The following is a 23,031-nucleotide window of genomic DNA, read 5'->3' as shown; positions in this document are numbered from 1 at the left end:
TCCGCGGTCCTCTGTGCCCTGGCGAGCGCCTGCAGCGGGGCTGACACACAGGACGAGGGTGATAAGAACGTCCTGGTCCTGCTTCTCCTGAGTCCTGAGTTCACACCGATTGTCCAGAGGAAGGCAGCATGCAGCTCTCCTGGGCTGTCCCCTGCCCCGTTGTGGAGTCTGCGCCGAAGACGAGGTCTGCGGGTGCAGGGCCTCCCCACCCCGAGGGGCGTGGTCGAGACCTGGCGGCAGGCCGGGCTCCTGGGCGTAGGTGGGAGCTAGGTGTGGGGGCATCTGGGAGCTGCTCGCTCCCTTCCTGTCTCCCGCCCCTCTCGGGCCCTGTGCATGGACAGTGGCTCTGGCTGGTCCTCTTGAGGTTTCTGTCAGCGCGCTGTGGGGGAGTGGCTATGGGGGAGTGGCGGTGCCCCTCCGGCTTCTCTCCGGAGGGAAAGCAGAGGGACCCTCAGGCCTGTGTGGAGTTTGCCCTTGGGGTGAGATGCGGGCAGACCTGCCCTCCCCCTGGATTCCCACTGATAAACCAGAGAGTTCTGTCCCTGAAGAGGACCCAGGGTTGCCCTGCTGCCCCTTCTTCAGAAGAGAAACTGAGGCTCAAGGAGGCTGCCTGGCTTGCTGCATCCTGTGCTCTGGTTGTTTCAGTTTCTGTTTTGTTTTCTGGGGTGTCCTCGTCTCCCTTCTTTCCTCCCAGCTGTTTCCAGGTGCGTTCATCCCTCCCCCCGCCCTCTGCGCTGCGTCCTGACACCTGGTCCCCCGTCCTGAGAGCAGCGCTCACGTGAGCACGTGCTGGAGCCCATCTGGAAGGCCCCTGCCCTCCGGCCCTGCAGGGGCACGAGGAGTGACCTGGGGGATGTCGCTGACCTCTGATCCGGGGGTCAGAGAATTAAGCTCTGTTTAGCAAGTCACCAAAATAACCTGCTTGGTGACATCTACCCCATCCCCCGGGAGGCCAGGCCGTGTGAATAATTCATGGGGCCCTGAAACGCGACACACGGCGAAGGCTCTGGGGGTTCCTAAACAGCGTTTTAGCTTGTAGCTTGTGTTCTTGTCAGCCAGCGGCTCCCTGGTCAGTCATGAGTGGCAGTGGGAGCCCTGTCTGGCCGAGGAAGGCATTGAATCCGGAGCTGAGGCCGGGGGTCTGGCTCTTCGGGGTCTCAGGGCCTCTCCTTAGGGCGTGTGACTTTTAGGCTTCACTCTGCCCCATAGACCACAACACGTGTTTCTATCACGTCCGACACTTGCGAGCTGAAACCAAGGACTGAACGCACCAGGAAACAGCTCACTGTTTTCAGACCCTTAAAACCGGCATTCGGGCATTCACATGGGGCTGTTGTTAAAACCCTTCTGGCTTCATGCAGTGCCTCCCCGCCCCCAGGTGCCAGCCGGGCTGGAGTCTTCGCTGCTTGAGAAGCAGGGGCCTTGGGGGCGTTGGATACTGAGGACAAGTGTCACGCCCCCTTCTGTCCAGCTTCGTCCCATTCTTTCTCATTGGATTGTCATGAGTAGGTATCTGCGTCTCCCTGTTGACAGGAAGTTAAGCAGGAAAGCCAGAGTTCTCACAAAAGCCAGAGAAACGGATGTTAGTGGAATAAATTATTATTTGATGGCAAACCTACTTAGGCCCAACCAGGAGCCGGGCGTCAGAGAATCACAAACAGCAGCAGCTCTGCCCCAGCCCGGGGCCTCGAGCCGGGAGCCAAAATGCCACGTGGTGGGAATTAAAATGCAGGTCTGAGCTCAAACCAGACCCTGGCCGGCCCCACAGCCAAACGCCGCCGACCTGCCAGAGGCGTGGATTAATTTTTCATGGGTCTGCCTGGGCAGCGGAGCATCTGCCCTCTACTCTTTCAGCCGCGTCTGGGCGAGTGGTCGTTTCCTTTCCCTGTCTGTGCGGTACGCAGGCCTGAGGCGCGTCCCACCTTCACAGTTGCCATCTCTCCCTCCGCACCTGCTGCCTGGTCCGGTGTGTGTGTGGTGTGTCAGGCTGACTGCCTTTTTCTGTTTCACTGACACTAATGTGCTCCCTGAAAAATTTGTCAGCTTTTATGACGAGTGAGGATTTGCCGTTTATATTCCTTCCTAAAGCCGAGCCAGAGGTCCCCATGAGAGGTCAGGAGCTCCTCTGTACTAGGGAGGTGTTCAGTGATGCAGGCAGCATGGGATCCGTGGAATAAAGTGAGATGAAGTTGGCCAACAATAATAGCAATAACACTTGAGAAAACAGTTGGATTTTGTTGTGATCTGCTGACACCCGGCAGAGGTTTACCATCTCAGACAGGTTCATGGGGTCAGTTTTTAAACACCTGTTTCAGAGTTTCATTGTCCAGCAAAACTGATGAAAAGTGCAGTTTAAGTTTCTGTACAGCCAACGCATCACTTCAGAATAAAGTCTGATGAGCGGCTTAGCTATGGAAACCCTTTCAGAGCAATCAACAGCGTCACCAGCCTGCAAAAGTCTCCTCGTTCAAAGCCTGGTGTCTGAGTTCCAGGCTGCGGAGATTCCAGAACACGTCGCCCCAGGCGGAGCTTCTGATGACGGTCCTGAGTTGCACCTCATCTTCCACATCTTTTCGGGAGGTTTTCCAGAATGTCCTTTGAGGGCAGCGTGGCGTCCAGGGCTGTTTTCACAGAGACGCGTGTTCACGTGCCCTCATGGTCCCGTCCCAGCCTTGGAAAACTCAAAGTTGGTGCAGGTGGGAGGCGGGGAGGACAGGCAATCGTGAGAAATAATAAAAATAATAAGAATAATAATGACAAAATTGGGAGATCCACGTCTCCTGCTGGCCCTCCCTGCTGGCTGTGGGCGCCATGGTCTCCCTGGGGGCCACAAGTCACAGACGCCCGGTGCCCGTGGGTGGGGTTGGACCCGGCGGGAAATCCCTGCTCCATTTGTTCAGAGATTGGGCCTCTTCCTGCTGGTGAGCCCTCAGCCTGGGCGCCCGGGCAAAGCCAGTGCCATTGGTCTCTGAGCCCAGCTCGACCCCCGGGGGAGGACATTCTTGGTGTTGTCTCCCTGGGCCACCCTCCGCCCCCTGTGCAGGGCCCTGTGGGGAGAGGTGTGGCCTCTGCACAGCCTCCTCTCTGAAGACAGAGTGAACCGCGGGAGGCCTGGGGCCTGGGGCTCTGTGGGACCAGCGCCTGCACCCGGGTCATGGGGTCGGGGCCACAGGTTGGCACTCGAGGCAGCCACGTCCCTGAGGAGTCAGGGCGATGGGCTGGCAGGCAGTGACCACTGATCAAAACCTTCCTTGTCCTTGTCCTTTGTTCTGCTGTGGTGTTTTGAGGACTGTTTTGTCTCGGAGAGAGAAGGCCCCGGGTTGGAAGGGTGCTGGCTTTCTGAGTGGCAGTTACATAACTGTTCTCCGAGCGGCCCTGCCCAGGCCCAGCTGTGGAGCTGGGGAGACACGAGGACCCGCCAGTGTGCTCCGGGGTCGGGTGGGTGCGGTCTCGCCGAGCTGGGCTTGCCACCCGTCTCAGCTCTTCTCTGGGAGAACACTGGGCTCTTGTCTGTGGATGGAGAGCTCTGCTCTGCGTCAGCACAGATGGCCAGCTTGGCCCTGCCATGGGCCCAGCCGTGCTGAGGCGGGAAGCACAATCGCGCCTTGACCAGCCCTGCGGGTGGCCGTCCCTTCAGCGGCACTCGGTGCCAAGGAGAAGGGCTGGCCTGGACGGCAGGCCGACGTCCCGTCGTGTGGACGTATGGGCGTCTGGCTGGCGTTGCCACGTGCCAATGCAGGGAGCCTCTGTGAGGTCTCCAGTACCCATGGCCTGCGCAGCACCTCCGTTGGCCCTTGGGGCCAGGCCTGCCCTCGGCCACCCTTTGAGTCACTGACGACAAACTCCAAGGGCCAGGCACAGCTTCCAGAAGGCTCACCTTCCCCCACCACTTGTGCACTCAGGGAGTGGCCCACTACCCCCTCAGGCCACCCTATTGTATTCACGTTAAGTTGACCAGGTCTTGCCTTATTAGGACTCAAATGGGGGTCCTGAGGAAGGAGGCCATTCAGGAGTGCAGCTGCCATGAGCTCTGACCCTGAGTGGGGCCCCGGGTGGAGGGGAGGTTGGTGGAGACATGAGCTCTGCCTGTCAGAGTCCTTGGGCTTTTCTCCACTGCCAGCGTCCTGCCTGGGCCACAGTGGTGTGCGCCCTCCCACCCTGCACGCCCACTGCATTTCTGGGTCCACGAGATGAGCGGGGCTGGGTGGCAGCTGCGTGGCCTGGGTGGAGGGACCTCTGTGAGGTAGGCGCCCCCGTGGGCCGGCTCTCCCCAGGGGCCTCGCCTCTGCAGCAGAGCCCCAGAAAGTCCTCTCTTCGGAGGTTCCTTGTGCTGGTGTGTGAAGGTGCCGGGGGGCCTGTCTGCGAGCTTGCGGGAGCCTGGATGAGTCCCCCGAGGCGGTCAGCTTGCGCAGCTGGCTCTGGGGGTGGCTGGCGGCTCCGCTGGGCTTGTGTGGACCTGACGTCCCTGTGGGCGTTACACCGGCAGCGCTGCGCCACGGCCTCTCAGTGCCCGTGTTGCTAGAAGTCTGCGGCTTTTCTGCAGTTGCGCAGTGGCCCGCAGGGTCCCTCCGGGTCCTGGGATCTTCTGAGCTGCGTTTCCTGCTGTCGTTTTGTTAATGTTCCCCGAGGGTTTCTAAGACCCACGCTTTCCATTTCCAGATTATTTTTTCCCTCAGCAGAAAGTTGGGGCTTACCAGCACATTTTTAATTAGAAATGCTAAATGTAGTGTTTCCATGCAAAACGTTCTTTGATCCAGAGCTAAGGTAGCTTTCTTTCCTCTGGGCACTTCCATGTGTGTCTGTGGATCCCGTTCGTCCTCCACAACGCCAGCCGGGGCTAGGGGCGCACACTGCATCCCACTGGCCGGTTTCTTGGATACCATCTTTGGGTCTCTTGTGCTGGTCACTCGGGTTCAAGTGGGCATCTCTGAGGTGTGAGCAGGCCCAGGGGTCAGAGGTGGCAACTGCAGGCTGGGCCCCCGACGCATGCGGAGTCGGGAATCGCTTCCCCGAGGCCAGGCGGCTGGGCTGGGAGGGGACCCGGGCGTGAGTTGGTGTGTGCACGGGGCTGGCCCATGTCCCCTCAGAACACAGAGCATGTGGTGGGCTTTTCTCCGAATGAGGGTTGGAGGGCTGTGGCGTGAGCCCTGGGCAGCTGCTCGAAGCCCGGGGAGGCCAGGACGCCTGTCATGCGGGTCCAGCTCAAGCCTCCCATTCTCCCCCCGCCCCTCGGCCTCGGGCTCAGCCAGAGACCCGACCCCGGTTCATTCTGTCTGCTTAGTATGCACAGCCCACCTGTGGGTGAGCCAGGCGCCCTCGGCAGAAATCCCTGCACTGTTTGTACGCCGCCGCCTCTCCGGGAGAGGGAGATTCTGCCTGTTCCCCAGTCCTCGGAGCGGTGGCTGAGACGGGCGTCTGCCCTTGACACCAGTGCTCCTTCCATCATCTTCTCTGAGTCAGTTGCTGGAATAGGAAGTGGAGTCCAAGGAAGCACAACCTTTGGACTGAAACCCTTCGACCTTGAGGTGCCCCAACTGGGCCCTCTTCTTGCCTGGCTGGCCGTCCTGCGTCGACCACAGACAGCAGGGCACTCGCCCCAGCCTGCTCCTTGCTCCTCCATCAGATGCATGTGGACCCTGCATTCCCGTCTCTGCCTACAGTCCTGCAGCCGCCTCCTGGCATCTGGGAGGCCTGAGGTCTTGACAAGGGGACAAGGTGGGCCACGAGAAGCTCCCTCGAGTGGCGTGCGCCCTGCTGGCCTCACTGGGCGCATGGAACACAGCGTCCTGGCAGTGGTGGCATGAGCTTTGCCAGACCCAGAGGAAAGTGGATCCGGGCTGAAAGAAAGTCACGGCGCTCAGGTGGCTGTTTGTGCAGGGGAAGCGTGGAGACCAAGTTCCCGGGCGCAGACGGAGGGGGTCGTCCAAATCTTTCTCATTAAAGAACGAATGCTGAGTCAGCTCAGCCAGGCCACAGCCACAGCTGCACAGCTCTCCCCATCCTTTCCCCTCAAAATCCCGTCACGGCCGTCTTCCTCGTCCGGGTCCCAGGACAGCAGGGCGGGCGAGGGGCTCGACAGCCTGGAGACGCGGTGATCCCATCTCCCATTCGTGCTGTCCTGTCGGGGCACGTCCACGCGTGAGAGCGAAAGTAGCCACAGGTGCTTCACACGTCGCCTTCTCCCTCGGCACCACCCCCGCACCCAGTAAAGTCAGCAGTGGGACAGGGCAGGACAGGAGGGCCGGGCGCCGAGGCGTCCCCAGTGGGGCGTGGCTGCTGTCTGGGTGTCGCCCACACTTGGAGACTCACGCCCACTGTGGGAGGAGATATAAACAGCCTAGAGTGGCAGGTGATTATCAGAGGCCTTGAGAAGCTTCCAGTCCATCGCGAAGTGGGATTGCCGTGGGGATGGTGAAGGCAGCTGTAGGCTGAGCTGGTGTGGCAGGAGTGGGGCCGGTCCCTGGCCGTGTGTGCTTTTTAATCGTTTATGCACATAGACTCGTTGGATAGGCCTTCCTCTTGTGTTCTGTTTTCTAGCTTTTCTGAAAGTTAGCATCCTAGAGCCTTTCTGTTGGTGGAACTGAGTCTGTGCCTGGATCACTTCTCACAGCTGGTGCTGGAGGCCATCGTGTGTGCGATGTGTCAGCCCTCCACAACGCTGTGACTCTAGCTTATCTGAGGGAAAACGGGGTCCAAGTCACTAGTAAAGTAATTTCACTCATGGAACAACTCTAGGAATTAAAGTGACACTTTATGGTGTAAATTCAGTATTGCCATTGGCTCAGTGTGCACACTTGTGCATGTGCACGCACGCAAACATGCACACACACACGTGCACACCCACACACATGCATTTATGCACACGCACCTACACACATGCACACATGCACACAACAACATGGAAGCGGGGGAAGATCCACCCCGTAGAGAGCAGTGAATCACGATGGCCATTCTGCAGACGGGAATCTGATGGAGCAGTCATAACAGGAACAGCAGTGACTGCTGCCTGCTGAGTCCTCCTGATGCTGGGAGCTCCATCCGCGCAGCAGCTCTCTCCTTCGTCCTGCTTCACAGAGAAGTACCTGCCTCCCCGTGTCACCTAGCGATCATTGGAGGACTGCGGTGGGCCTGAGTCAGCAGAGCCCAGAGCCATCGCCGCCTCTCCCTCTGCTGGGGTGCAAGGGTCACCCTGTGTGGTTCAGACCCTGCTGTCTGTGCACAGCTTCACCAGCTTTCTGCTTGTTCCCAAGGCTCTGCCTCCCGCTGCCGGTCCCTGTGGACATGCTGGCAGGCGGTGCTCCTGCCCCATCAGCCGCCTCTGCCCTCCAGCACTCAGGGAGGACCTGCAGCTCAAGTCAGGAGGCTGGGTCTGTGCACTGCTCACCAGCACCTGTGCTCTGAGCTCTGGTTGGCTCACACTTGCTGGTGAGTCTCACAGCACATCGGGCTGTGCTGCTCCGAGAGCGTTATTCTGGCAGGAGCCCCAGGCCTCCCCGGGAGTCGACAATAGTGCGCTGGCCCCTGCCCAGCTTGAGCAGCGGTGGGGGTGGGGTTTTGGGTGGAAGACCACCGGGCCTGGTTCCTGTCCCCGTAGCTGTGATCGCCCCTGCGGGTTTGGGGGTTGACTGGAATTCCATGAGGACTCATGTGTGATCTCTAAGGTGGCCAGCATATTGTGGCCACTTACAGAGGCGCAGGTAAAACTTCCAGTTGAAGAAACTTTCCCTAGAATTCCCCAGAGGGCCGTGAGCTGGTGCTGGTGAGTCAGAGGTGTCTCACGTGTGTGTGTGTGTATGAGCATGAACACGTGTGCATGTGTGAGCATGCGTGTGTGTGCACGTGCTCACGTGGGTGCAGAGGGAGTGCCGAGCTCCACGCTTCCAGCTCTCGTTCCCTCTCCTGCCTCCACCCTGGCGTGGGGCATGGGTGTCCATCGTCCGGGCTCTGCAGCCCTTTGTCTCTGGTTTGGAGCCCACGCAGTACACACAGATCTGTGTACTGATGGCTTCTGAAGGGCATGCGCCTGGGCACTGTGAGCAGGTGCTGCAAAGGGACGTGGACTTTAGAGCCAGGAGCTGCAAGGGGCTTTGTCCATGAGCCTCTGAGCAGCTTTCCCACTGTGGACACTCGTGGCTTGGCGCCCTTGCTCCGGTGCCCATCCTTCGCTGAGCGTGGTATGCGGGGTGGCGTGTGTAGCATGGCAGTGACCACACGGCCTGACGGGCCTCACCTGTGACACCGTTGGTCTCCCCATCTCCACTCTCTCTGGAGTTTGTTGATGCCCCACACCCCAAACCCCAAACCAGATCCCACAGCCTGGCACCTCTGGGACAGACCGCTGGATGCGGCAGAAGCAGAGAGCTGACAGAGACAGACCGCGATCTCTGCCTCCTGAGGCGGGTAGGCCTCATGGTGTGGGTCTCGCTGTGGCCATGGGTGAGGCCGAGGGGCTGGGCACTGACCAAGGGGCCCAGGGACAACTGGGCCCATCACTCAGGTCTGAGGGGGTCTGGGCTTGGAGACCAGGTCTGGGGTCCCTCCCTCCTGCTGCTGTTAGGACTCATCCCGCCTCACAAGCGTCCTTTGTCTGCCTGCTCCCACGGTGCAGCTGCTTTTCTGAAGACAGCTCGCCTTGCCCGTCACTGTCACCCGTTTTCTGGTGAGAGTCCCATTTCCCCGACTCCTCGTCTCGTTCCTAGAGGGCTGCTCTGGGCCAGGGGCCGACCTTTGCCTGTAATTCTAGGGCCTTCTGGATCTAGCCACAGACGGCTGAGAGTCAGCGCCCGCTTGCAGGAATTTTTTGGTCTTCGAGTGACCGGGGTGGACCCCCGGCTGGGACAGGCGGCTGGGCACTCTCCTGGCCGGGCCGCATCCCTCATGGGGCGAGGACGCCGGCTCCCCGCAGACAGGGACAGCGCTGCCCGCTAGCTCCTGGCGTCGCCCTGCGGACCCTCGAGAGTGGGGAAGCTGTCTCAGTGATGGGTGCGCCATGATGCCCTCCTGCTGTCCTGCGCCCTCTGAGAAGCTGGGCCTCATGGGGACAAGGTGCCACTCACGAGTGGGGCTTCCAGGAACACGGTGCAGCTGAGGTGGACACACTGTCTTCCCGCAGCGGAGCTTCCTTCACTGTCCTGAGAAGACCGTGGGATGCTGCGTTACAGCTATCAGGAAGACAGGCCTGTCCTGACCATCTGCTCTGTCCTTAAGCTCTCTTTGCAGGAAAGACTTCAGGTCTTCAATCATATGGTTACAAATGAGGAATTTTATGCCATGGAGAACGTTGCCTCAGCAAAGCTGTTAAAAGCTACCTGGTTTGGTGTTGCTGCGGATCTGTGCTCTGTGGACAGCGTCAGGGTCTGTGCTCTGGTCCGTGATGTTGTCCCTGGTATTGTGGGGTTTGTGAGTGGGACGAGGCCCGTGGCTGGCTGACAGGGCCTCAGCTGGCCCATGTCCCCTCGTCCTGCCCCACTTGGTTCTCCCTGGGCTGGCAGTCCCTTCTCAACTGCTGGCCACGTGGCATCGACCCTTTCTCTGCCCCCATGAGAGACACCTGCACATGCACGCATACCTGTGCATGCACACGCATCCTCGCATGCACATCCACACACCTGCACACACGCACACACTTCTGCACACACAGGTACAGGTACATATACTTGCACACACCACTCGACAGACGGGCCTGGTGAGGAAGTTGGGATTGTGTCCTTCATCTGGTGACTTTCACCTAACGCCGTTGTGAGCCAGGAGGCTGCAGCCCCCTTGCACACACACTTTTTACAAACACAGAAATCACGTCCCCCAGGTAGGCTTCTGCCTGTGCTGTGTCCAGCAGGTGCCCTGGGGGCCTGGCCAGGAAGAGCAAGGCCCCGGGGAGAGAAGCGTGGGCATGGGCGGCCGTCTCGTGTGGGTTCCCCATGGTCCAGGGGGTTTTCCTCGGACCTCCGGCTCTGTGTTTGATGCCGCTGTCATTTTCATGTCCGGTTTTTCTGCTCTCCGTGATGAGGGTCTCCAGGGGTGGCTTTGCGGCGTCAGTCTGTGCTCTGATAATCATGGTTCATTCGGTGGCTGGTCGGCAGGCCCCTGCCCGCACACACCACCCCTCGCGGTCACTGCTGCATCTGTTGCTCACCATCCCGGAGCCAGGGCCAGCAGCAGAGATCGTGTTTCCTTTTTCTTTATCTGGGAGAGCGTGTCTGCACGCAGGAAATCCTTCTCGTGAGGAGGAGCCCCTTCTGTCCTCACATACCTGGGACCCATCCTCCCTCCAGGCCTCGTGCAGGGGCCCGGCTGCAGGCGTGGGGCGGGGGCACAGCCTCTGCGGCAGGGGCAGGTCTCCTGTGGGCGTCTGCACGAGAATTTGGGGACTGGAAATATAGTGAGAAAATGCTCACATCACACAAACAGTCTCAAGATAATCCAGTAGCAAGAGAATTTGGGTGAAAAAATAGTGAAGCCGGTTTATGAGCTGGATTTTCCTCCCAGCGTGGTTCCTCTCGGTATTGTGTAAAGATGCAGATTTTACACTTAGGTTTAAGGCATAATCTCGCTTTAAAGGGATCGCCGCATACACACGAGGATCCCCTTTACTTAGTCTGTGTGTAGACCAACTCAAAGTGACCAGCTGAAAAACAGAAGTTCCCTTCGGTTAACGGGTCCTTCGTTTATGCGACGCTGCCTTCTGCTGCATGTGCGCATGTGCGTGTGCGGGCTGCTGGAACGTCAGCATCGGATGCCTCTGGCCTCAATCACTCTCTCCACCTGTCGTGTCCGTGTAAGTGCTGAGGTCAGCATAGGAGCTAAAAACAAACATTTTTATTTGTAGAAAACTCATAACTCTCACACCTTGAAAATGGAATAGTCCATTTTGTTTAGTTTAGGTTGAAGCAAAGAGAAGTCATTGTTATGACAGGTAATTTTATAAATATTATTTTGACAGATACTCTAACATGCCAGAGGCAGGAAATGCATGGAGTGCGACATGTGAAGTATTTAAGTCATTTTTCTTAAAATGAACTTCATGTTTTAAATAATAGATGTTTACCTCCCAGGTTAAACCTTAAATAGTCCCATTTTCACTGAAATGGCATGTTTTTAAAAGGATAAAGTTATACCCACAATCTGCTGCATTCTACACACCATCAGAGAAATGCCACACGTGAATCCTGGGAGAATTTTAAATTGTCATTTCCAAATTGTCTGACCCCAGCCAGGCCTGTTTGTGGACCAGTCGGGCCGCCTCCTGACACCTGGAACACACTCACCCCCACAGGAGAGGGTTTTGGTTAAAGACTCATTTCCATATTCTTGCATTAAATTTCGCAAAATGGAATAGAGTGGCAAAATTTGTCTTTTAATCAGACTCTGATTTTATTTTTACGTTTCCTGTGATAAAAATGCACGTTGGAGTCCAGCATGGAGTCAAGGTTTCTTATTAGTAAGTTCATTAAATTGAGAAAACACTGGACTAATGCTCCCAGCAAGGAGATGAGAAGCTAAGTGGATGGGACAAGCTGGTCTTGATTTTCCCGTCCTAACTGAATCCTGTTTGCATAGAGACACTCTTGTATTCTTATAGGAAAACAGGTTTTCGTTCAAAAAGGGGAGGCATTTTGTTCCTGCAGAATTAAACAATTTTAGCAAGAACCACCTAGAAACGAGTGTCAGGTGCTGGGCTGGCTCGCCGTGGGTTCTCTGTGTCGATGGCCTTAGGGGTGTGAGAGGCTCGAGCTGGTCTTTAGTGCATCGCAGGCCTGGAGGACAGCAGGATGGAGCCAGGGCCGAGGGAGAAGATGCCGTGTGGTCTCATTACACACAGTGCTGACCACAAGCTCTCCGTTCTCTGCTGGATGTCTCTGGGTTCCTCCACAGAAACTCAGGGCCCATGTCGGCTGCAAGCCTTGGACGCCCTCCCTTCCTCTCTGTGGGCACACGCCTCTCAGAAACGTATTTAGTTCATACGTGTCACATACCTGTGGACCAGCTTAATTATTTAATATGAAAGAACCACTATGAAGATGATCCTGTCCACGGATGCTTGGGAGCGTGTCACAGAAAGAAAAAGATAAAAATAGGATGCCTGGGGGCTGGCCCCGTGGCCGAGTGGTTAAGTTCGCGCGCTCCGCTGCAGGCGGCCCAGTGTTTCGTTGGTTCGAATCCTGGGCGCGGACATGGCACTGCTCATCAAACCACGCTGAGGCAGCGTCCCACATGCCACAACTAGAAGGACCCACAACGAAGAATACACAACTATGTACCGGGGGGCTTTGGGGAGAAAAAGGAAAAATAAAATCTTAAAAAAAAAAAATAGGATGCCTGACATGTGTATCTCATGCTGCAAACCAGGAAAGAAACTCTTTCCAACCAAACAGAATATTCCAGAGTACGTCTGGAGAACCTTTGTGTGAGTGTGTGCATGTGTGCATGAGTGTATGTGCATGCGTGTGAGTGTCTGAGTGTGCATGTGCCTGCATGTGAGTTTGTGTGTGTTGGGTGTTTGTGCGCTCATGTGCGTGAGGGTTGCATGTACACACGAGTGTGTGCATGCTGTGTGCTTGTGTGTGTGTGTGTGTGTGGACAGTCCCCAGTAGTTCAGACTTGGGAACATTGCTACACTCACCGTCGGTGCACGTCCTTCCTGTGTGGAGCTCCTCCTCGTCTCTGTGAAATCTCACAGGTGATGTTCAGAGCCCCGTCTAGCCACTCCACAGTCTGTGACAAATACTGGCTGTTAAATATTAATCAGGGATGCTACAGAACGCTCACCCAGAGACATTTACAGACGCCAGATACCCATAAACCAGCCCCCTGCTGGGTGTCTCAGAGCTGCTGGAAATCCACTTGAAACTGCAAATTCATCCATTTCAGGGGCTACGAATACAATGGCAGTCAGTCGCGGTCTCTGTGGCGTAGTTTCTTGTATCCGTAATTGTGACATCATGTAGACGGTGTCGGCCAAGGAGACAGGGGCGAGACTGAAAGAGCCATTGATGTTTCAGTCGGTCCTGCTGTAACGAGGAGCTGCTATGGATGCTTCCTCTAGCCCTGGCCCCAGCCTCCCCCAGTGGCCTCTCGCATGAGCACATCTGTCCTCTGCCGGCCCGAGTGGGTGGTGGGCTGGCCCTGGGGCTCAGCTTGCGGGTTGCGTGCGAACCTCTCTCATGAACTCTCTGTCGTCATGTGGGATCCTTTTCTGAGGACTCAAAATTCATAAATGACTTTGTCTCTTAACTAAATGAAGTGAGAACAGTCCATGAATCTTTTGTCAGCATGGCTCTGATCAGTTCACTGCTGACTGAACTACACTTCACATGGCAGGCGCCCGCTTCTCCTGGTTAATAGATTCCTGCGGTCAGTCCCTGTTTTTTAATCTGCAATGTGACATTCCAAGTGTTTGTGTTGAAGAATCTAAGTTGCATTGAGGATGAAGAGGTTAATGTACTTGGAAAAAATCTCCCAGCATGCTAGAGCAGTTGGGTGATGGGGAAACAGAAGCTTTTGCTCCAGACAAACTTCCGAGCCAGATGGCACAGGACCGGCTGGGCCGTCCTCCTCCACGAACTGGCCGAGGTCACCCCCGCAGACGCCACTTCAGCGGAGAGGCCCGTTTCCTCCTCCGGGGTTTCCGGGGAGGTGCAGCCAGCCGCTCCCCCCCGGGAAAGCCGTGTCGTCCACTCTGAACATGGACCCTGACACCCTCCAGGAAGGGAACAGACCGTCCTGCACTTTTTGAGGCAGCAAGTTAGCATGCCTCCACTCCATCCACCTGGGACTCCACAGAGCACCTGTTTTCCTGCCGCTGTGGCCGTGGGTGATGCGTGAGGGCGGAGGAGGCCGATGCGTGTCTGAAGTGAGTGCTCAGCCCAGACTCCTCGCCTTCTAACGGTGTTGGTGCTCCCAGACGCCGCGCTGGGGCCCAGCAGATTTCATGGAAATCAGGGTGCTTCACCTCCCTGTCATGAGGGACCTGCTCGCATCCGACCCGAGGCCGCAGCCGTGGTACGCCTGGGAGGACATGAGGCCTGCTGGCCTGCGGAGCCCGGGTCCCCGTGCCACGTCGCAATCCAGCCGCAGCTGACTGCAGGATCTGAGTTTCTATTCCTATTTCTAAAGTCCACTTTGTTTCAAGTTGGCGAATTAAAGTGAAAGTTAAAATCTGTGCAAACACAGGAAGTTGGAATTATGCTCGAAGGTCGAGTGCTAAGTGGCTGCCGAGACCCAGCAGTGACTTTCTTCCTGGCCTAGACTGTCGCACTTTCTTCTTCTTGTTGGGGAATTCCCGTTTGTATTTTCATGGCCGCATTTCCATTTCTCTCTCTGACTCCCAGTTAACAGCTTTAGCTTCCTCTTCTTTTCGCTGCAGCCTCCCCTCGGTTTGTCCCTGGGGTATTGTGTCTGCCCCGCTCTGTTTCCCAAGGGCGCCGGCTCCCTCCTCTCCCTCGGCCTTCATCTTGCCATGGCTGTGTCTCGGGTCTGCTGGTCTCATCCCCGGTTCAGCCTGCTCCCTCCGTCCCCTGCCAGCCCTGCTTGAAGGCCCTTGTGGTCCAGCACCGGCCTGCTTCAGGCAGCTGAAGTGACTGTCCCGGCGGGCGGCTCACAGGGCAGACAGGCCAGACGGTGGACCAGAGACTGGTCCTCCATGTGCACCTCTGCTAGTCTGTGCTTCTGTCGGTGCTCAGGCTGCTGGGAGGCACTACCGGGCTGTGGACCCAGCAGATGCTTGGCTCTCACAGCTGTGCCTGGTGCATGGACAGGCAAGAACGTCCCCAGTGGGGGGCCAGTTCTTCCCGTGGCTTCTGTTCGTCCCTCCCCCTCCACCCGCAGCTTTTCTGAGCAGCCTGCACGTTGCCGGGGGCTCCAACCCCACCTTAGAATCCCCTGCCCTGAGCAGGGTGGGGTCGTGCCAGGGCCTGGGGGCTCCCAGCTATCAGCAGGCCCCGCAGCTTCAGACAGGGTTCTGGCTTGTCTGCTTGTCGAAAATGGACAGCGTTCTGGTGCGTCACTTCCCTCGGAGCGTGTGACGTGGCTCATCACATTGGCGTGGGTTCCAGTCGCTACCTGTTGTCACAGTGGTTGGAGTTAGCCAGGAGGAGAGCGAAGACAGGAGGAGAAGGAGAGGACTCAGATTGCTCACACGCGCTGAGCCCTTTCTGTGTGCCGGGCGCTGCCCCAGGCCCTCGCATGGGCGCATGGCGGTCCTCGCAGCAGCTCCGAGGGGAGGCCCCGTCCCCACTTGTGATGAGGACACAGCAGCGGGGTCTGGACCCAGCCCCTCTAAGCCACGTACTTGATTGAGAAGAAATTGTTCCTGTTCCTGACGGAGTTTGCCCCGTGGGGTGGCGTCTCTCAGTAGTAACCCTGATGGTGGTGTTCACGTGAAAGCAGAGAAACAGTAGTTCCGGAAACGATTGGCCTAAGGAGAGCCTGATGTGTGAGGCCGAGAGGAAGGCAAGACGGAGCGGGGCCGGTCCGAGGGCCCCGCTTTTCACCTCCTGGCATGGGGTCTGACCCTCAGCGTCCGTGGTGCCGAGGAGCAGAGCTGGGCCCCGGCACCTGGTGGGAGCGCCGTGCTCGTCCTGTGCCCCGTCATCAGAGTCTCCTTGGAGTCGTGTGGTGACACACACTATGTCTTTTCAAGAATGTGGGCTTGTCACGTGTGGTCCCTATGTAGTCTGACGCTGGTCACAGACCGGCCACACACCTGACGCCCGGAGCTTCTGCAGCCGATCTGGGGTCAAGGGCCGGGGGCACCAGGGCAGCATTTAGCCACCACCTGCCTCTGAGAGAGAGGCTCCGAGCCAGGCGGAAAAGGGCCAATTTTGTTTACGTGTCTGTTTGCAAGTGCCCTGTCTGCCGGTGAGGATGTGACTGAATACAAGAAAGTGGATCCTGTTCTGTTGGGCGTGTGTGGATTTATTAGGGGAGGGGGTTTCGGCAGACAGCTCAGTGGCGCCGGCATTCTGATGGGGCTGCCCAGTCGCACGTGGTCCTACTCGGAGCGCAGAGGGTGGTGTTCCTGCACGCAAGTGCACGAGGAGAGAGGCGGGTCTGAGGAGGAGGAGCCACTGGTGCCTTCCCGCCTGCTGCTCCTTCCAGGGAAGGTGAGCATGGCCATGAGTGTCATCACTGTCGTCCTGGGTGCTCGTCCTGGGTGGTTGCGGTAGTGTGTGTACAAGTGTGCACGTGTGTGTGTTCAGACGTGGGCGGCAGGAGTGTTCAGAGCCGACACCTAGCCGAGTGCCCCAGGACCTTTAGCATAATAAGGCATTTTCTGCACACTTGTCTTATTGGACCAATATGTTACACAGAAGCAGAAAGGGGGCCGGGAGTGGGAGGGACTTAACACCCAGCACCTGTCACAGGTTTTCCTTTTGAATTAGCCTCTGCTTATAAAAATTTTATTGATTCTGAGCAGTCTGTGCGCAGGGTGCTTAGTGGGGGTGTTTGTTCTCTCACCAGCTCCACGGCTACTTGGAGAGCGAGCCGCTCACGCTGCAGCTGTTCATCGGGACGGCGGACGACCGCCTGCTGAGACCCCACGCCTTCTACCAGGTCCACCGGATCACCGGCAAGACCGTCTCCACCACCAGTCACGAAGTCATCCTCTCCAACACCAAAGTCCTGGAAATCCCACTGCTGCCAGAAAATAATATGCGAGCAATGTAAGCTGCGTGGCTGCGGGCACTGGGGCAGGCCCCCTGCGTTCCTACACAGACCCCTCTCCACAGCACCAGTGGCCCAGGGTGCCCTTGCTTAACACCTAAAGAAACTTCACAAATACTTATGACAACAGATTTGTTTCTCTCTAGGGTTTCAGCCACTATGCATATTGCCACTTGAAACCAATCTCTCACTTGCACAGCAGTCAGTGCCTCCCGTGCCTGCCTGCAGCTCTACACACGGCGCCCGTCCATGTCTGCGTGCAGCGCTGCAGAGTAGAGGGGGCTTACCGTGCAAACACAGGAAAATCAAGGAGAACAGCCTGTCTGGGTAATGTTCTCACTGAGAGAGGCTCTGACGTTGCTGGTATGACCAGCTCCAACGTCACAGTCAGATTTGACTCATTAGTTCATAGGTGAATTGATTAATAAGCTGAAGATTAATTAATCTTCTCATGTCCAAATAGGGCCTGTATTCGTGGCTTCATTTAATCCCACTAGCTGAGTGACTGTTATGTGCTTTGCATGTCGCTCCTGAGCCATGAGTGCAGCAGAGAAAGGGAACAAGGTTGTCCCACGGAAGGGCCCTGGTAGTAAATACGCGTGTGGATAAACAGCTGAGGCCCCGAGTCACTGACAGGGTGGCGTCTTTGAGCTCGGTGGCCACTGGAGGTGAGGGAGGTGTCAGGAGGAGGCGGCATTTACGCTGAGAGCTGAAACGGGTGAGGCAGCCCGCGTGACGGTCTGAGGCAGGAGTGAGGGGCGGGTCCGTGGGGAAGGGAGGAGCGTGGGCAGCTGGGCTGTGGTGGGCGACGGAGAGAATGTGAGAGGAGGGGCATGCGGCCACGTTGCGTAGGCGTTTGTGTGGGATTTTGGTAAGTTATTTGTAACTGTTAAACCCTCTAAGTTAAAAACAAAAGGAAAGCTTTCTCTCCACGTTGGCTTTTCATGGATTTGGAGGAATTTACGGGCCTCTGAATTTGTTGCACATCCTTGGGTTTGCTTCAAGAGCTGTAATCAGAGTTTCCTGAGGTCGGGACACAGTCAGGTAGTTTGCTGTCCAGGTCGTGTGGGGTCCTGGTCGCGAGTCTCCGCCTGGTGGAGTGGACACGACTCGGAGCCCGAACTCTCAGAGCTTCCTGAGAGACGAACCGTTCAGCTTCCATCCACTAGTTTACACGTGGAGCGTTTTGCTGGAGTCCACTGTTGAATGAAACTATTAAGTTAAATGAAATTAAACAAAGTCATCAGAAGCCCTAGAAAATTTAGCATCTTAAACTGAGTAACGAGGGTGCTGTCCGAATCTTAAGTCAATGGAACTTTTCGGGAAGCACACGGGCACTTGCACAGCAGGAGGGAACCCAGCAGGCTCTTGTCCTGTCTTCCTGCGGTGCTGTGCCTGGTGCCTCCAGACCTGCCAGTGCAGTGGGACGGAAGCTTCCAGAACCCTGAGTGTCTGCTCGGGATCAAGGGTAGATGACGGAGACCCCAGTGGTCGGGGGGGATTGTCTCCACATTACTTTAGTCCCCCCACTTCGCTGCGTGTGTGAACATGCAGCTTTGTCCTGCCCGTGGAGGTCTGCAGGTCTCTCCTGGGGGTCAGCTGCTGTCCCGGGAGGGTGGGCCAGCCGGAGGGCAGGAGCAGGCCCAGCCCAGTGGGATTGGCCTGAGGCCCTGGGTGGCGGCCAGTGGGTGGACGTCTTCCATCCGTGCGTCGAAGATTGAGAGAAGGTGCGGCCTCTTGTTCTGGCAGCATTGACTGCGCTGGGATCCTGAAGCTCAGGAACTCTGACATCGAGCTGCGCAAAGGGGAGACGGACATCGGGAGGAAGAACACCAGAGTGAGGCTGGTCTTCCGGGTCCACATCCCGCAGCCCAACGGCCGGACGCTGTCGCTGCAGGTCGCCTCCAACCCCATCGAGTGTTGTAAGTACTGCACCTCCCCGTCCTCAGGTGATGCCGGCACCGGCCTCGGGGCAGACACCTTCTTTAGGGACGCCTTTTCTGTGCTTCTCGTTTGGGTGCCTGGTGAGCTGTGCTTTTCTTGTGAAGCTGCTGGAAATAGCTGTTCCTCCAAGGGGACAATCGCATGCCTGTCACGCGTGAACCATGGAAGGCTTGACTTAAGCTGGCGGTGGGTTTGGCTGGCTCTGCGCTGGTGCAGGGCCTGCCCCCAACTCCCCACACTGACGGGGAGAATAAAAAGGAAAGAAGGTTAGTCCCGAAGCTCTGAGATGTTCTCATTGATCACGTTTGAGTTAATCCCCTCACATCTCAGGAAGCTTGAGAAATGGCCTTCTGCCTGTGGTCCGGTGATTGGACAAACCTGGAGCTGTAAGACTGCGAGCGACTCACTGCTCTTCCCTGGTGTGGGTGGGCTGCCCAGGTGTGACGCCGATGCTCCCACCCGGGGCCAGGCCTCATGGCTCAGCTTCCTCTTGCGATGACTTTGTTAACTTTTGTTGGCACGTGGGGTCACTGGTGAAGCGGTCTATGGCACACCGCAGCCCCTCTGCTTCAGCATCGCTTCCTTCCCGGCTGCCCTCTCCTCGTGGCCCTCCTTCCTGACCCGAGAGCGGGACCCCGGGGAGGTGTCGTTGGGACTCTCCAGGAAGATACAGTCGTCCCAGCTGCACTGCTGGCCGCTGTCAGACATCTCCTTGTCCAGGAAATGGCTTCCCAGCGGCCCCTCCTCCTTCCCGCACCTCTAAGGACCCCCAGCCCCGGGCGTGGGCTGTCTCAGGAAGCCCCCTGTCCTCCCGGCTCCCATTCCCAGGCTCAGCTGGGGCGTCTTGGTTTGCTCCTTCGCCTCCGACCTGAATGCCGACTGACCTCAGCCAGAGGGGCTCTTCCTCCCATCCCCCAGCTCCTGCCCCGTGTTGGGGTCTCTGCCCTGTGCTCCCCTCACCTCCCCGCTTGCCGATCCCTCACGTCTGGTCTCGAAGGCGCCTGTCTCCACACTATGGACGGCTCGTGGGGTCACGCCACCTTTCTGCACCGTGATCTCCTCCCCAAGATGGAGTGGGAGCCTCACTCATGGGTCCCTGGCTATCAGGTGACTCTGCGAGGACCGTTGGCTTGTGCAGCCTGCAGAAGTGCCCGCTCTCGCTGTCTGCTTCTGCACGGAAGCTTCTGGCTGCCTTGCTGCACCTGCGTCCTTCTGCCTGTCCTGCCTCCCCCGGACAGTCAGAGCCCTGCTCCAGGTCTGCTCCCTGCCACCTGGTGATTCTACCAGCGCCCCCTCCCAGCTCCCTCAGACCCACATCCAGGCCTCCGACGGCCTCCATGTCCCAGCCCCTCTTGTCCCAGGGCTCCTGGCTCTTCTGGGACCTCCCTCACATGCCTTGCCTCTGGAGACTCCTACCTTCCATTAGCGCCTGGCCCCATGCCCCTCCCACAGCGCCCCAGGGTGGGGGCTCTCATGGCTGCTGCCAGCTTCCTGAGACCACGTTCCATTCCCACGGTACCCGGGCATCCAGGCAGGGATCTTCGCTGTGATCAGGCCGTCTCCATTCAGAGTGGCATGCTCCGTCCTCTGTGCAGATTGCTGGGGCGTCTCCCGCACCAGCAGGCTGCTCGTGGGGAGTGTGCACGCCCCTCACATGGAGGTTCATGCACACAGACCTGCACGTGTGCACGTCCCTGAGGGACATGGTTTTCTCACACGGGCCGATCAGACATGCTGTTCCCCTTCTCTGTTTGGTAATCACTCTGACCTGGAGTAAAGTGCTGCGTCCTGCTCAGGAGACGGCTGTGAACACAGCGGGTGAGGTGCGCAGTTGCACTGTTGTTCCATTACGAGTCACGCCATTCACCCTCCTCACCCGAGGAATGGTCTGGACGTGCCGTTCCTGAGGCCTGGCCACCCATCGGCCGCCCTCAGGGAATGCTGTGCGGAGGCGGGGCCTGGGGAGGCCTGTCACTCACTCTCGCTCTCCTGACCCCACGCAGCCCAGCGGTCAGCCCAGGAGCTGCCCCTCGTGGAGAAGCAGAGCCTGAGCAGCTGCCCTGTGCTCGGCGGGAAGAAGATGGTCCTGTCCGGCCACAACTTCCTGCAGGACTCCAAGGTCGTCTTCGTGGAGAAGGCCCCAGGTATTTTCCTCAGGAGAGGCCATTGTGTGGCTCCTGGCTTGGGCACTGGTGGGAGTTGTTCGGGGGGGTGGGGAGCGGCCGCTCCGCTGGTTGTGTATGCTGGGCTCGGGGCCTGCATGGAAAGCCAGGGCTGCGTCCAGTGGTGAGTGCACGTTTCTGGAGCCGTCGCGGGTCTTCTTACACATTTCGCTGTCAACACCACAGGGACTGAGGTGTGGGGACGCGCCAGGCCCGGCGTGCGCCCTCTCTGCGCTGCGGGGCGCCTCCCTCTCGGGTGCCTGCTCCTGCTCCGCTCAGGCCGAGTCTTGGGCAGCACCGACGAGCTCCTCTCGTTTCTCAGAATCGGCCTCCTCAGAGTCAGAGCGGCCACAGTCGCCGGTGGGACCCTCGCTCAGGCCCAGAGACCTTCCACACCCACTTAGCATCCTTCAGTCCCCCCTTCTTGTTGGTGCGCACCCTAAAGACGCAGAGGCAGACGCTGCTGTTCTCTTCCTGATGGTGGCCTCTAGAACCCGCCGCCGTTTTGTGTGCATGCGAATGTGGATCTCATCTGAACCTGTGTAGACCTCATCTGTGTGTGTGTGTAGACCTCATCTTTGTGGGCGTGCGCACACTCCCGTGTGTGTGCTCGGAAGAGGAAGCTGTGGACAGAGGCTGCTGCAGGTCTGAAGGTGAAGAGTGTCTTTTCTCTGCTATTTGGGGACCCAGAGCAAGAAGCCCCTCGGTGTGCGGCAGGACAGATGCAGTGTGTGGCACCGCTCCTGACCCCCGTGTCCACAAAGAAGCTGCTCGTTGCACACGTGAACAGCAACGAGGGCGTGCAGGCCTCACTTCTCCCTAATACCCCGAGCTTTGTTTCTGGAGCCAGTTCCTTGCAGCTGGAGAGCAGCCCAAGGCCCTCGGCATGGTGCTGTGCCCACTCGGGTGGGGAGGGGCCCGCGGTGCTCGGGTTTGGTGGCTTGTTTTCCTTTTTCACATTTCCCAATCGAAATTTTCTTGAGAGCGCCAGGGCAGGCCTCACGGTAATCACTGAAAACCGCAGAGGCATTCAGCCTCCATAATGGGCCTTGATTTTGTACAGTTTGCAGGAAACTTAAGGTACTTCAATCAAAATGGACTTAAAAGTCTCTCACATTTAACTTGGTCTGCTATATAATCATGTACATAATTGGAAAATGTGTTTCAAACTATGGAGAAAACTCAACCCCGTGTGCCGACAAGGAGAAGCACTGGCATGGCTGGAACAGCCTTCTTTGCAGGAGGTTAATTGTGAAATAACTTGACCTTTTGAGCTTTAAACATGTGTCTGTGCGTGGTGAGGAGGAGCGTGCTCTTCTTGTGGCGAGACATTCGTGCTCAGAGCTGTCCTGAGCTGCAGCTCCCTTGGGCTGATATCCAGAGAGCTCGAGCAGCCTTTTGTACTGTTTTCCTGGACCAGTCATCATCTTGACGGCAGGACAGGACCGGAGGGTCCCCAGGATGCTCTCGGGCTGCTGCGGGTGCCCTCAGGGCCCCCGCTGCAGGGCACACTCCCCACGGCCGGGCTGTCACCTCAGTCACGGGGCTTCGCTTTGTGGCCTCATGGGTGCCACGTGGAGGTCGGCCACCTGCCTGCCGTGTGGGGAGCTTGGTTCCCAAATGTCAACTGTTGTCCTCCCCCGGGCGGCCCTGGCCTTCAGAGGGGCAGAGTCCAGTCTGTCGCACACCATCTCCTGGGCCTGTCCTCGACCGTCTTCCTCCTGCAGCAGCTCGGAGGGTGGTGACTGGACTCACGTGGACGCCACGCACTGTGACAAGTGAAGTGTGGACAGCACGGTGGTACGTGTGGACCCTGTTCTAACTCCATGTCTGTGTTTAAACAAGGTTGTTTGCGTGTCACACACATGTTCACCAAGTCGCACGTTTTCAAAAGAAGGAAACAGACGTGCACACGTGTTCTTTCGCCAGAGGCCCTGCAGTGTTCCCACCCTCCTGCTGTCGGAGAAGCAGCACTAGAGCTGCTGTGCCACAAGTCAGCACCCGTCCTCCCCAGGCCACCCCACTCCTCCCCAGGCCGCCCCCATCTCCTCCCCAGGGCGCCCCTCCTCTCCTCTCTAGGCTGCCCCCCTCTCCTCCCTGGGCCGCCTCCCTCTCCTCGGAGGCCCTGGTGGGTGGGCCGGCTCCACGACAGGACGTCCCTTCAGCTGCTCCGGGCTCACGGCGCCAGGGACTCAGAGCTGTGTGTGTGTCAAGGAGTGGGTCCTTCTGCCTGGGGGCTGGCTGTAGTGCGTTCCCCCCAGGG

At 57.9% G+C, this 23,031-nt stretch overlaps 1 protein-coding gene across 9 annotated transcripts in view; it reads left to right on the top strand.

The window, feature by feature from the left end:
* Positions 1-23,031, top strand: part of NFATC1 (nuclear factor of activated T cells 1) — a 125,471-nt gene that overhangs the window by 37,974 nt on the left and 64,466 nt on the right. For 6 of the 9 annotated variants that reach the window (XM_044744013.2, XM_070512812.1, XM_044744011.2 and 3 more), the window contains exons 4-6: positions 16,459-16,661; positions 18,412-18,584; positions 20,610-20,750. In XM_044744013.2, the coding sequence (XP_044599948.1) occupies positions 16,459-16,661; positions 18,412-18,584; positions 20,610-20,750 (517 nt within the window). Of the gene's footprint in view, positions 1-13,504; positions 13,850-15,895; positions 16,101-16,458; positions 16,662-18,411; positions 18,585-20,609; positions 20,751-23,031 lie in introns of those variants that run through there. The other 3 variants (XM_070512817.1, XM_070512816.1, XM_070512815.1) reach the window with 2 other exon arrangements.

Source organism: Equus asinus, chromosome 7, assembly GCF_041296235.1.
Source record: "Equus asinus isolate D_3611 breed Donkey chromosome 7, EquAss-T2T_v2, whole genome shotgun sequence".
NCBI lineage: Eukaryota > Metazoa > Chordata > Mammalia > Perissodactyla > Equidae > Equus > Equus asinus.
This window is presented reverse-complemented; position numbering and strand designations above follow the sequence as displayed.